The sequence below is a fragment of the Phaseolus vulgaris genome, chromosome 2, assembly GCF_000499845.2.
Source record: "Phaseolus vulgaris cultivar G19833 chromosome 2, P. vulgaris v2.0, whole genome shotgun sequence".
Classification (NCBI taxonomy): domain Eukaryota; kingdom Viridiplantae; phylum Streptophyta; class Magnoliopsida; order Fabales; family Fabaceae; genus Phaseolus; species Phaseolus vulgaris.
The window spans coordinates 48,009,480-48,022,429 of NC_023758.2; the positions used below are offsets into that span (position 1 = coordinate 48,009,480).

The window sequence follows — 12,950 nt, forward strand, 5'->3', positions numbered from 1 at the left end:
ATATTGGTGTTTGTCAAAATCTCTTTGTCTATGACAAAATATTCCCCCCAAAGCAATTCTCCCTCTTAAGATGGTTATAGGAGAATGCTATGCATGTGGTTTTGATATAGTCACATGGTTCAATTGATAAGAATAACAGGAAAAAGAAATGACACACTCTGAGAAAAGATGACACTTTTTTAAAAGTACAGATTCAAAGGTTCATCACTATGTAAGGTGGTTCCCTTTTATCCATTTTATCTCCTATCTACATTGATCAAGAGATGAAGGGAAACTGGGGTCAAAAATCCAAGTGACATATGAATGCAAATGATGACTCAATAAATTGTGCATAACAATGAGTGTGTTGCATGTGTGTGCTTCTGGTCTTATTCATGGGGTATATATAGAAGACTCCACTCGTGTGGTATCCATTGACATTCCCAGGATATGGGGTCAATGTAACTTCACTTCAATTCCACTCACTTCTATGGATCTAGCTACTCTCCTCTTACAAACAGATGCACAGAAATTGGAGGAACCCATTCTTTCTCTCATGTATCTCGCATCAGAACAAGAAAATATTAGTTTTAGACCGATAGTAGTTTTCAGTTGAGTTGTTGTTCTTTGATCAGATCAATAATGTTCTTCTCTTTCTTATTGTTCTTCTCTTTCTTTGTATCTGATACTGTTTTAAGTTATATTCTCATCCAAATTTACAATTTCACATATATCAATAATCTCCATAATCAACGCTATGTCATTTTCATAAAAAATAAATAAGATCTTTTTTATTAATTTAAGAAATTAATCGACATTAAAACCGTTTCACCACATAATTGGATTCAGTACATGACCTGATGACTCTCCAACCTTATGGTTAAACCTAACCTCATGCGTAAGTCAATGATTATTCTTCGACCTCATAATTATAGAGCTATATATGATTTGCATTCTTGAAGAACTTCTATATATTTTCTCAATCAAAATTTATTATTCCCAAAACTTGAATGAAACCTCACCCAAGATAAATCTGTGTTAAGTTTCACATGAGTTAATGATGCATTAATGACAAAATATTGAATGAGAGTTTGCCTGAGAATAGTATCTAGGAGTGTGCATTATTGTAGCTAGTTTGTAAATATGTTCTCATTGCAATGCTACACACAGTAGTACTATTACATTAAAATATAGAGGGTAGGATGATAAATTGTTCCTTTTATTTCATCTGTTGAAAAGTATCTATGCCAATCTAGCTTTATTACAGAAGCATGCAATGAGAATCATATGATTAGAAAATTTAAGACAATGAATATAGATTTGTGATGGGTGGACTTAATTTAAAGCTTAACCCCATTCTCAAATCTTATCTTGATTGCAGGTAATTGATTTGACAAAAATGTGTCACGCTATATAGAGCTATATATACTTTATATATTATATATTGGTAACAAAATTAATTAGAGTTTTTCCGACCTCAAGTTTAAGAAATAACATTATTATGGTCAATCATCGCATTTGAGTTATTATTTGTTTTGAAGATCGGTGTTCTATTATTGTTTTATCCTTAAAAGACGTCTTGATGAATTAAACGAAAAATGTGTATTTAAATTGTCTTAAAAGATTAAGCGATGTGAGAATATATTAATGTTACGAGAATATGTTTATTATTATTATTCTGGATGAATTTTAGTTTGACATATGAGGCATTCATTTGGTTACAATATGCACTAACCCGTTTAGTTCCCGTTTAGTTTGTTTTGTCCTACTCTACTACACTACGCTACTCTACTATTTTAATGTAACCTTTTGTTATGAATGATAATCAGAAATCACATTTGAAGGGTCCCTTAGGTGATGGAGGTAGACAGAAAGAGAGAGTTCACCAAAGTGGAAATTAATTGTAACATCTTTGGTTTGGAATCCGAAACATGTGGAGAGAAGATTGGTGTAGTTAATGATTGAACATTACAAATTCAAAGTGGTGGTCCATTTAAACCTACCATCACCCTCTTCAAGAAAAAGATCATATATTTGGGAAGTACACCAAATGGCAAAAAGTAGCAAAGAAAGAATAGGATACAACATCATTCTCACAACTATTGGATTGCTATGTGCCAATCTACCAATTCAACTTCTCATCAATTTCATTTTAGAAACATGAATAATAGGAAAAAAAATACACTAAGAAAGAGAGCAAAACAAATTCAATAACAACAAAAGATAACTTCTATATCATGATAGTGTTTCAATTACTCCGAGACACTGTTTTTCAAATTATTAATATATTTTTCTCCTAATTAATTATTAAAACAAAGGATAATCTACTTTTCGTAATTTTTAAATTATTACTATTTTTTAAAATAAAGATTAGATTCAATGAGATATTTTTTAAATCATTTTCCATAAATTAAATATTTTTTTTTTAAAGTTGAAGTGTTATAAAAAGGTGCTTTTACATTTTAAAATAAATTAAAAACAATATCTTATTAATTAAATAAATAATTTCTTAAATAATTCATAATTATATGAAATATTTGTTATCTATGCTTAAAGGCATCAATAAGTAAGAGTACTTGAAATATTTACCGTTGACCAAGATACTAAAGTAATCCAAATATATTAACATGTTTTTTTCGTTTAATTTTGAAAATTTTAACTTAATTAAATTCTAATTAATATATTAATCGAAGATGGAGTTTTTTTTATTTTATTTTAACCGATATTGTATTATTATTATTATTATTATTAATAATAACCCATGTGGAAACCCAAGCAAAGACATTATGCAACTTATCTATGACATTTATTGCACAATTATTGCATACAACACACTAGATCAATTTATTCACAAGAACGTAAAAAATTAATGACAAACACTCAATTTAAAGAAAAACTTAAAAAAAAAAAAAGTATCATGCAAACTAATTAAGTTGTACTATCTACTAACTCTCTCTATATAAATTGATGTAGTAATTATAGATTTTTTTTTAAAGGTATGAAGAGAAATGTTTTGTTGACACCATAAACAATAAAAAAACATACATCTAACATTGTTTATAATAATATAATAATACTGTTAAATTAAATGTAAAATGTATCATATCCACTACAAGAAAATCATGAAATAGAAACCAATTTTTAGAGACCAAAATAATTAGTTACAATAGAAACTAAAATAGAGACCATTTTAAAAACTAAAAAAAGAATTGGTTTCTAAATTAGTTTCTATTATTTTCTATTATTGTTAAATAGTTTTTAAATTAGTATCTAATTAGCAACTAAGGTTTTAGATACCAATTATTTAGTTTCTAAGTTTAGTCTCTAAAACCTTGGTTGCTAATTAGATACCAATTTAGAAACTATTTAACAATAATAGAAAATAATAGAAACTAATTTAGACACCAATTTTTTTTTTAGTTTCTAAAATAGTCTCTAATTTAGTTACTATTGCAACTAATTATTTTGGTTTCTAAAAATTGGTTTCTATTTCATGATTTTCTTGTAGTGATCTATGTAATATATATATTAGAAAAAATTCACATATATTTTGTCTTCAAATTTTAAATTAAATTTTTTTATATGAAATATCCATGATTTAATGTTGAATCACTCTGATATTTGTGCAAAACTAAATTTCACCCATAATGATAATCTATTTTTTTGATGAGGGTTGTAACATCTTTTTCAATTATATATATATATATATATATATATATATATATATATATGAATTTACTTATTGATAACGAATAGAGTAGAAACTTGTGTATAAAATATTTGAATTAGGTCGACTGCTTTTGCCACAAGTTTGAGGACATTTTTTTTTCAGGAACCGGGAAACGAATATTTGATAAAGCAGTAACAATTATTTTATCTTGATAATCTTGTAAATTTGTATTAAGAATTTTTTGGACACCAAATAAATGAATGAACGGGCTTCTACAATGGCTGCCATAGTAATTGCCTTATCAAATTTCTCTTAATAAGAGAGAAGCAAGTTACCTTTATTTCTTAACGTTTGTTTTTAGTGTTATGAATTTTGAAACTAAGATTCTTATTGAGTTTTTCCCCCATATAAGTTAGGGTTTTATACTTTTATTTATCTTCTTCTTTCACGCTCCATTTTAACTATTACAAGTATAACATCTACTTAAGTATATCTATTATATTTGATTGATTTTGATGAGATCCATTACTCAACCTTTAGTTATTGGTGAATGAAATAATTTATTGTTGTTGTGGGAGGGTAGAGGAAAAGAATTGGTGTGTGTTATACCAAAAGTATATAGTCATAGTTTTGGTGTTGTGGAAGTCTCTGAAATGGTTGTGATGAGTCGTCATGCTCATGCACATGCTCACGCTCTCACGCACTCCACACTAGCCTGCATGACTTGCCCTTTTCATCTACGTAATAAAGTTGAGCACAGACAAAGATCGTTTCCATCCCAATAACCTTCTCTTCCATTTAGCTGTTCAGCATTTCTATGCATGTGTTGTCTCCATAGATTCTGCAGGTTTCTATCTCTTCCTCTAGCTATGGACCGCACCCTATTCATTCACTCTTTTCTTTTTCATCATCTTAATAACTTTCCTTTTGCATATTATATCACCAATTAATTCAAACCCAAAACATATTTCCAACTTAGAACAACCCTCTCTTAGGCCCTAGTTATACCTACAACCATTAACCAAACCTTCTTCTATTCTCTTCTCTTCTCTTCTCTATAATTGCTTAAGCCGCCATATCTCCATCATAAATGATGCAATCATTGTGCGTTACTTCCATGAAAGCAACCTTACGTCCCAAAGCTTCTCATTCTCCGTACGTGTCAGACTTCAAATTCAAATCCCCTATGTCGGCACTCATCTCTCAATTCATGCTTCTTCTAATATTACACCCATTTTCTTTTCTTTTCCAAATTCTAACAACATGTGCACCGTTCATGAGTCTCGACTTTTGTAATTTCTCCAAACTTTTATAATGTAAGATCTAAGACTAATTAAAGAAACTAAAGATGTTATTAATTAAGATAATAGAAGTGAGAAAGAAAACACACCAGGGTGAGGGACTCACTAGAGCTAGTTTAGGTAGAAGTTTGGTTTCTTTGTCGAAACTTTTAATTCAAATCTCATTATAACAAAGAAAACAGATGTCAAGAAAGATAAGAAAAAACACTTTTATATTTCTGATATAATGATATCATTATAAGGACTGGTGTAACAAAATTGAAAAATGAAAGCCTTGTCACGTTTTTTAGCAGACTGAAAGCATGATTTTTTAATGGTTTTGTTTTAACCAAATAAGATGAGAGATCTATGATTTTTCAGTTTGTATGCAGTCGACAATACAATATTAGGGCATATATATATATGTGTGTATTATGGTCCTACATATTAAAGTTTGAAGGGTTTCTCATCTTCCGCAGAAAGTAGGAGTGAATCTAATGGCCAAAAAGTGAGGCTGAATATTATCATTGGTCATGTGTTGCTTAATCATCTAAACTAATGGAAATGGTCCTGCAGTACCCAATTATACGGTCATTACAATAAATCTTTTTGGACCACGAATATCAAAGGTAGGAAGTATGCATATACGAAATGCATGGTCCAGATTTGAGAGCATATGTGCACCATGCATGCGTATACCTGCACTGCACAATAAGAAAGCAGAGTCGTGGTTGTTTTTCTCTGGTATCACGTGCGATCTGGACCATCTATTGTATTCTAGATTACTGTGTTTGGGAAAATCCTTCAACCATGGCCCTCTGCTTCTATCATATATGCTTTCATTCAACTATTTCATTCAACTATTTAACCACTTATTTCAGATTCCACATTCACTAAAGAAGATTAGAGACTAGGACACTGTATCCAAAAACCCACTTTAGTAAGCTTGAATTAGACTTAAAAATTCACTTTTTCATATAGTATCAGAACTATTTTGAGTCTATACTAACGAGTGTTTTATTGAGCTTATCGTACTATTTGTTGTCATATAATCTCATATATAAGTTGATAATCTCAACGTAATGTTAGAAACTCTAAATTAATTAAAAATTAATACAATTTATAATATATAGATACGGAAAACATCACTTTATAAACTGTTTTTACACTGATTTTATGAAATTGAGTTAGACTTAAGTCATTCTTAATAGTTATAGTTATTATATATATATATATATATAAAGAAAAGAATACAGAAAAATACAAGTTCGAAATTTCTCAATTCATATTCTTCTAATTTTTTTCAAGGCCTAAAATGGCTTAACTGGGACCAAGGCGTGCCATAAGATTACCAGAGTTAGGTACCAGGAACACTGTTGTTTGAGGATTAGTTAATTACTTCTTCTACTTCTTAGTTTTACTGTCTATTTTGTAAATTTTTCGAGTTCAAACCCTTAGTAATTAAGTGTTTTCTACAATTAAAAAAAAAGTAAATACTCTCATCATGTAAACCAGGACTAGATATGTTTTTATTTTTTAGTTTTCGTCAAACTTAATTTCAATTTCTAATTAATATTATTTATATAATCATTTTACAAGTAACTACTGTTAATTACTCGTTAAAAATATTATTTATTAATTCAAATGTTACTATCATTATATTATTATTATAAAAACATTGTAAATTTGTTACATGTAAAAATAAGTTGTGAAACCATAATTTTTCTTCTTCGTTTTAGAAGTTAATAATATTAATTTTTAAATATTAAAATAATAAATTTAATTTTTCTATTATCTCTATATATATATATTCATATATTAATTGGGTCTTCTGACCTAAAAGTGCTTCACATGTAATCATCTTTGAATCCAGTACAATTAACGGGCGTCTCATTCTGCAGTCTTTTTTCTTCCACCGTCCTCCCATAATCAAAATCACTTCATTATCCACTGTCACTATCATAATTCTAGTTGGAATAATCTTCTTATCATAGCTCTATATTTCTGTATAATTTTGAGTTTTTTTTTTGTTTGTTTTTACAGTAGTTGTTGTGCATAGCAATTTTGTGTGATAATTATGTTAAATTTTATATTTAAAGGTAATTTCTTATTATATCATAATCTTAAAATTTGTAAATCAATATTATACGTCTCTTAAGCTATACAATTTGAAGGTATTAGTTTCAAGTTGGTTGTCGCTTTAATCCACCACATGCAATCCAGCTTTGGCAGGTATATTTAGAGTCATCATCACATTTTTAAAAGAGAAAAATAAAAAATAAAAAACTACTTTTTTTTTATAATTAAAATTAACATATATTAAATAAAGTTTGTTTTATATTAAAGAAAACGTTTTCTTAAAACTTAAACCTTGCTCGGTCCCTGTATGTGATATAAATATAATTTTAAGTTTAATTTAATTTCATAAAATTAAAATTTACACTTATTTATAAAAAAATAAAATATTATAATTTTTAATCGATGCTGTATATAAATAATTATAATTTTTATGAGCAATTGGATGATAAATTGAGAGAGGAATGTTTATAATTGAAAATTATAATAAAAAATGTGTTTGTATTATAATGAGTTAAGGCTGCAGGATTTGAGTGAATGTTTGTGCTTAATAAGACCAAAATTTTGTCCACTCGGAATATGTGTTTGTGTATTTGGTTTTATTGGAAGATGAGAGTTGGTTTCTTATTAGCTTTAAATTAGCATGGACATGTCCACTTATAAACCAAACTCCTTTACCAATAATCAGCAGTCACTAAAACAAATATATATACATACATACATGTATACATCAAATCCAACCCAATACAAAAATCCCTTTAACTAGTGTCTATTTGTTTGCTTCCTGCTTTCTCAAATCCATTCAACAAAACCAAACTTCAAACTCAGTTTATTGAAGCAAATCAAATCACACCCTCATTTCATCTTCTCATCAATCAAACCATACTCTAGCTCATGTGACTTTCATCTTCACACAAAGCATTAACATGCTTTTGTTTGACTCAAGACTCTGATTTCAGCCGCAACATCAAGATTTTTTAGGTGTCCAGCGACCACATTGTGATCACAATTGTGGCTACATTTGTCCACAACTTTTCACAATACCAAGGATTGCGACAAAACTGCAATTGCAATTTAAGACCTTGATTTTATGTGCAGCCTTTGAAGCTTATTGAGGCTTCAAATTGTGGAAATTACAACACTTTCTCCCCTCTCACCCTTTTATGGTTTTGATGGAGTACTTGAAGGAAGTGGAAGGAAAAAGGGTCCATGATTATGTTGAGGTAAAGATGGGTAAAATGAGAAGGGTGGTAGTTGTGACAGGACCAGTGATAGTGGGTGCTGGACCCTCTGGGCTTGCTGCAGCAGCATGTCTTAAACAGAAAGGCATTCCAAGCCTAAACCTTGAAAGGGCTGATTGCATAGCTTCAATGTGGGAGCTGAAGACTTATGACCGTCTATGCCTTCATCTCCCTAAGCAATTCTGCCAACTCCCTCTAATGCCATTCCCCCAACACCTTCCCTCTTATCCAACCAAGCAACAATTCTTGGCCTACTTGAAGGCCTATGCCAACCATTTTGACATCAAACCCACTTTAAGCAAGACAGTGGTTAGTGCCAAATATGATCACAGATGTGGCTGTTGGAGGGTCAAGACTCAAGACATCAAAAAAGAGGAGACAGAATATGTTTGTGAGTGGCTCATAGTAGCCACTGGAGAGAATGCTGAGGAGTTCCTGCCACAAATTGAAGGAATGAGTGATTTTGAAGGGCCTATCTTACACACTAGCTCATACAAAAGTGGAAGTATGTTTTGTGGGAAGAAGGTTTTGGTGGTTGGATGTGGAAATTCAGGCATGGAAGTTTGCTTAGATCTCTGCAACCACAATGCTCTTCCATCCCTTGTGGTTAGAGATACGGTTAGTAAACTTCACACTAATCATCTAATAAACATCTACCATAAAAGTAAACAAACTTATTCTTTAATTCATAGTATGTTGTTTACTCTTGTGTCTCTAATTTTCCTAAAAGGTTTCTTAATCAACTTTTAAGATACTTTGTTTTCACCACAGGTGCATATCTTACCTCAGCAAATGTTTGGGAAATCAACTTTTGGTTTATCAATGTGCTTGCTTAAGTGGTTCCCTATACGCCTGGTGGATAAATTTTTACTTCTAATGTCACACCTCATTCTTGGGGACACAGCTCAATTTGGACTTCACCGTCCCAAAATTGGCCCTCTAGAGCTCAAGAACTTGTACGACAAGACCCCAGTTTTGGATGTTGGCACACTTGTTCACATAAGAAGTGGAAAAATTAAGGCTAGATAATCTTCCCTGGCCAAATCAAATCCAAATTATTTTATCTACTTTGGTTCTTGTCATAGTCAAACAAATTTTCCTTTTCCCAATTTTGTTTCTCTTTTATTGATTCCAACCATATGTATAGGTTTGTCCCGGAATTAAACAACTAGCACAACAGAAGGTGGAGTTTGTGGATGGAAAAACAGAGAATTTCGATGCAATCATTATGGCGACTGGTTACAAAAGCAATGTACCCACTTGGTTGAAGGTGCTTCCTTCAACACTACCTAACTTTTTTTTATGTGGTGATTATTTTTTATCAGTAAAAAGAAATGAATAAACATAATCATTTCAGGATTGTTCCAATCTTTATATAAATCATAAAAATAAAACACACCTCACTAAACAATCCTTAATATGAATGAAATGGTAGTGCAATTAAGGTACAATGATTGGGATTTTGAAATATTTGTTGTGAGCAGGAGAGTGAGATGTTTTGTGAGAAGGATGGATTGCCTCGGAAAGATTTCCCAAATGGATGGAAAGGAAAGAATGGACTGTATGCAGTGGGTTTCACTAATCGTGGTCTTCTTGGAGCATCCATTGATGCAAAGAGGATTGCAGAAGATATTGAACATTGCTTGAAAGCTGCTAAGACCACGTAAGATCTTGTGTTCATCAATGCACCATCCAAAATTCCCAAGACTACATTTAATAGTTTTGAGTGGAAATCAGTAGTCATAAGAGATTTGGATAATATGCATGAGTTTATAGATTCTAACCTCGTTGTAATCATTGTTTACAAAATATATAATCAAGGAATTTTTAAAATATAATCAATCGGTGTATCAAAGGTGTTCTAGCCAACTCGAGGTAGGTCGGAATCTGGATGAACTCCTAGTGGTGGTCTCCCTTCATGAACTTCTAGTGGCGGTCTCCCTTCAAACTCTAGTGATTCAACCTTCGGGAAATGAGGGGAGCTCCTCCCCTGTGTTGTGTATTAGATGATCCTTTATGTAGACCGAGTTGTAACCTAGTCCTAGAACCTCTTCAAGTGGTCTAGGATAAGTGTGTAAAAGATAAATCTCCTTGTTAATGTTCCCTCTGATGTATATTGGTCATATCCTATGTAGTCCGCTTATGCCTTTATTGAGCCATTAAGGGTGATTAAGTCTAATTAACACATGATACTTAATGTATGAACGTCCTCTGCCATTAAAGATCGGATCACAATTCATATACCATACATCAGGTCCAGGCCCATCACTCTACATGCCCTCAACCTCTAACGTAGGCTACTGAGATTGTCCAGTCAAAGTTCGAGTAACGATCAACCATCCATTAAATTGGACCCAAGTCTATGACCTAACAAAAGGTATTTCTCCTCTATGTATGAATGGATATGTTGTATTTATGTTATAAACACTTCAAAACACATCTTGTAAATGCAAAAGGAAAAACCAAAGTATATGAGGCAGAGATGAATTAGAGTTCATATTTGTATCCATGCCTCATGCTTTTCACATTTGTTTTAACAGTCTCCGTATTTTCACAACTTGCACCAGATTACAATTGAAAAGAAAAATAATTTTTGAAATGGAACAATTTTAAAAGAATGTTGATATATTGTGGATCAAATTACAACTGAAAAGAAAAAAAAAATCCTAAATTGAAGTAATTTTTTGCCAAAATATAATTATAAATTGGTATCTTTAGGAATGCAGTTGTAAAAATAATATTTTCTATTTTAAAATTATATTGATCAAATTATATATTCATTTGAAAAATACATTTCAGTATTTTTTTTCTGTTTAGTTCTTACTAAAACTCAATGAGACATTTTGGTATAAGAGAAGAAAGGTTTTTACCACCATATCAATAGTATGCATTTTCCTCACATTTTTTATTCTTTCCACTACCTTTCTTTTAGTTTTCTTATTACATAAATTTAAAATTATATGTATGATACAAAGATACTAGTCTATAAAAAAAATATCAAGTTAACTGCGTGTTTCTATTAAACTAAAAATATACATAATTTAATTTTGTTCTATTAAGAGACTCTTTTTTTCAACCATGATTAATTAAAAGAATTCGCATGTGTCATAGTTGATGAAATAATAAAAATAAGTGTAATAGGTATACTAATATAGATGTTCTGTGTATTCATATTCCAGTCCAGTTATGGAAATGAAGCATTTACTATCAGAGAATTGTCCATAGTATGTTTTAATTTTCTCAGAAAAATAGTACACACAAAAACGCATAAAATAATTACAATTATTATATAATATATATATATACATATATGATACCGTCGATATAATATCTTAAATGATATAATTAGTCAGACTCAACACTCAACACATAATATGAGTGGTCACACCCACTGATATTAGTATAAATGATTGATCAAACTCATTATTAATTCACGTGTATTAATTAAAATTATTTTTGTAATTACTAGTCAGGATAAATCCATAAGGTTTAACCTTCATCTATATATAATTTAATTTGTGTCCCAAACTCAAAATAGAGCAAATCATGTGAATTCACTATTTCATCCATGTGATAAAATTTAAATCGTCCATATAATGAGTAGTCATGTATATTTAATTTAAATTTGCACTCTCAACCTAATGTCACGTTAAATGTAAAATAAATTAATAAAATATTTTTTTAAGCCAAAAAATATCAAACAAACAAAAATAATGGAATTAGAAACATCTCATTTGATATTATACGTAAGGAAAAAGTAGAAAATTTCTTATCGTCAAATAGTAAGCAAGGAAAAATTAGAAAAATTTCTTATAGTCAACTAGTAAGTAATTAAAACCTAGCTCACGTTAAATACAAATTTAAATTCTCATTCACAAATCAATTTAGTTACCAATGAATAAAGATTAATTTAATAATTAAATATATAAAAACTAATTTAACAATCAATTATATATAAACTAATTTAACAACTAATTTTATTGAAATTAATTTAACACCCAATTTTATTAAAATCAAGTTAGAAAACAAAATATAAGAAATCAGTTAGCAACCATATATATAAATACCAAAATAATATTCTATATTAGTCTCTAAACAATGATAATATTATATTATATCACATCTTCTTAAAATATATTTAAAATTAATAGTTTAAATTTTTTCTCAATATTTTAAAATTTAATATGTAATAAATGTTTTAATTTGGTCCTTGTAGTTGCCATGTATTTCTAAATTAAAATTGCTATTATACTAATTTTAAAGTTGTGTATTATCAGATACTAAAAGTTGTATAGTCGAAGAAGATAATGTTAAGCTCCTTGATTTTTTTTTAAATGAAAAAATAATTAAACTTTAAGAACATTTGTACTAAGTGTAAAGTTTGATAATTTTGTCTATATTATATATTGTTCCACCTAAACAAAAGAAATAAATGGGTGACTGGGTTAGTTAACAACTTTTCTGTTTCGAGGTTTTCTTTCTGTGGCCTCTAATTTGTAGCCAGGTACAAAATAGAAAAAAAAATGAAACTTTTCTTGTTTGGGCCAGGCATGACAAATAAGAGTTTGAAAAGTTATGTTTAACAAACAAAGAGTTTGAAAAGTAAATAAGTTCTCATCTGATCATTGGTTCTCACATGTGTTATGTCATAATTCTGAGTCAACCAACACGTATTATTTTAATTTCCTCTTCTACCATATCACT

At 29.8% G+C, this 12,950-nt stretch overlaps 1 protein-coding gene across 1 annotated transcript; it reads left to right on the forward strand.

The window, feature by feature from the left end:
- The first annotated feature begins 7,737 nt into the window (after window positions 1–7,737).
- Window positions 7,738–10,751, forward strand: LOC137812882 (indole-3-pyruvate monooxygenase YUCCA2-like). Its single transcript, XM_068615118.1, has 5 exons — window positions 7,738–8,864; window positions 9,018–9,266; window positions 9,394–9,516; window positions 9,731–9,909; window positions 10,501–10,751. The coding sequence occupies exons 1-5, from the start codon at window positions 8,169–8,171 to the stop codon at window positions 10,535–10,537; spliced, it is 1,284 nt and encodes a 427-aa protein (XP_068471219.1). The 5' UTR covers window positions 7,738–8,168; the 3' UTR covers window positions 10,538–10,751.
- Window positions 10,752–12,950: the final 2,199 nt, after the last annotated feature.

Coding starts and splice junctions, on each gene's coding strand:
- LOC137812882 (XM_068615118.1), top strand. CDS start 8,169: ATGGTTTTGATGGAGTACTTGAAGGAAGTGGAAGGAAAAAGGGTCCAT. Junction 9,267..9,393: donor TAAGAAGTGGAAAAATTAAG/GCTAGATAATCT, acceptor CCATATGTATAG/GTTTGTCCCGGAATTAAACA. Junction 9,517..9,730: donor ATGTACCCACTTGGTTGAAG/GTGCTTCCTTCA, acceptor TGTTGTGAGCAG/GAGAGTGAGATGTTTTGTGA.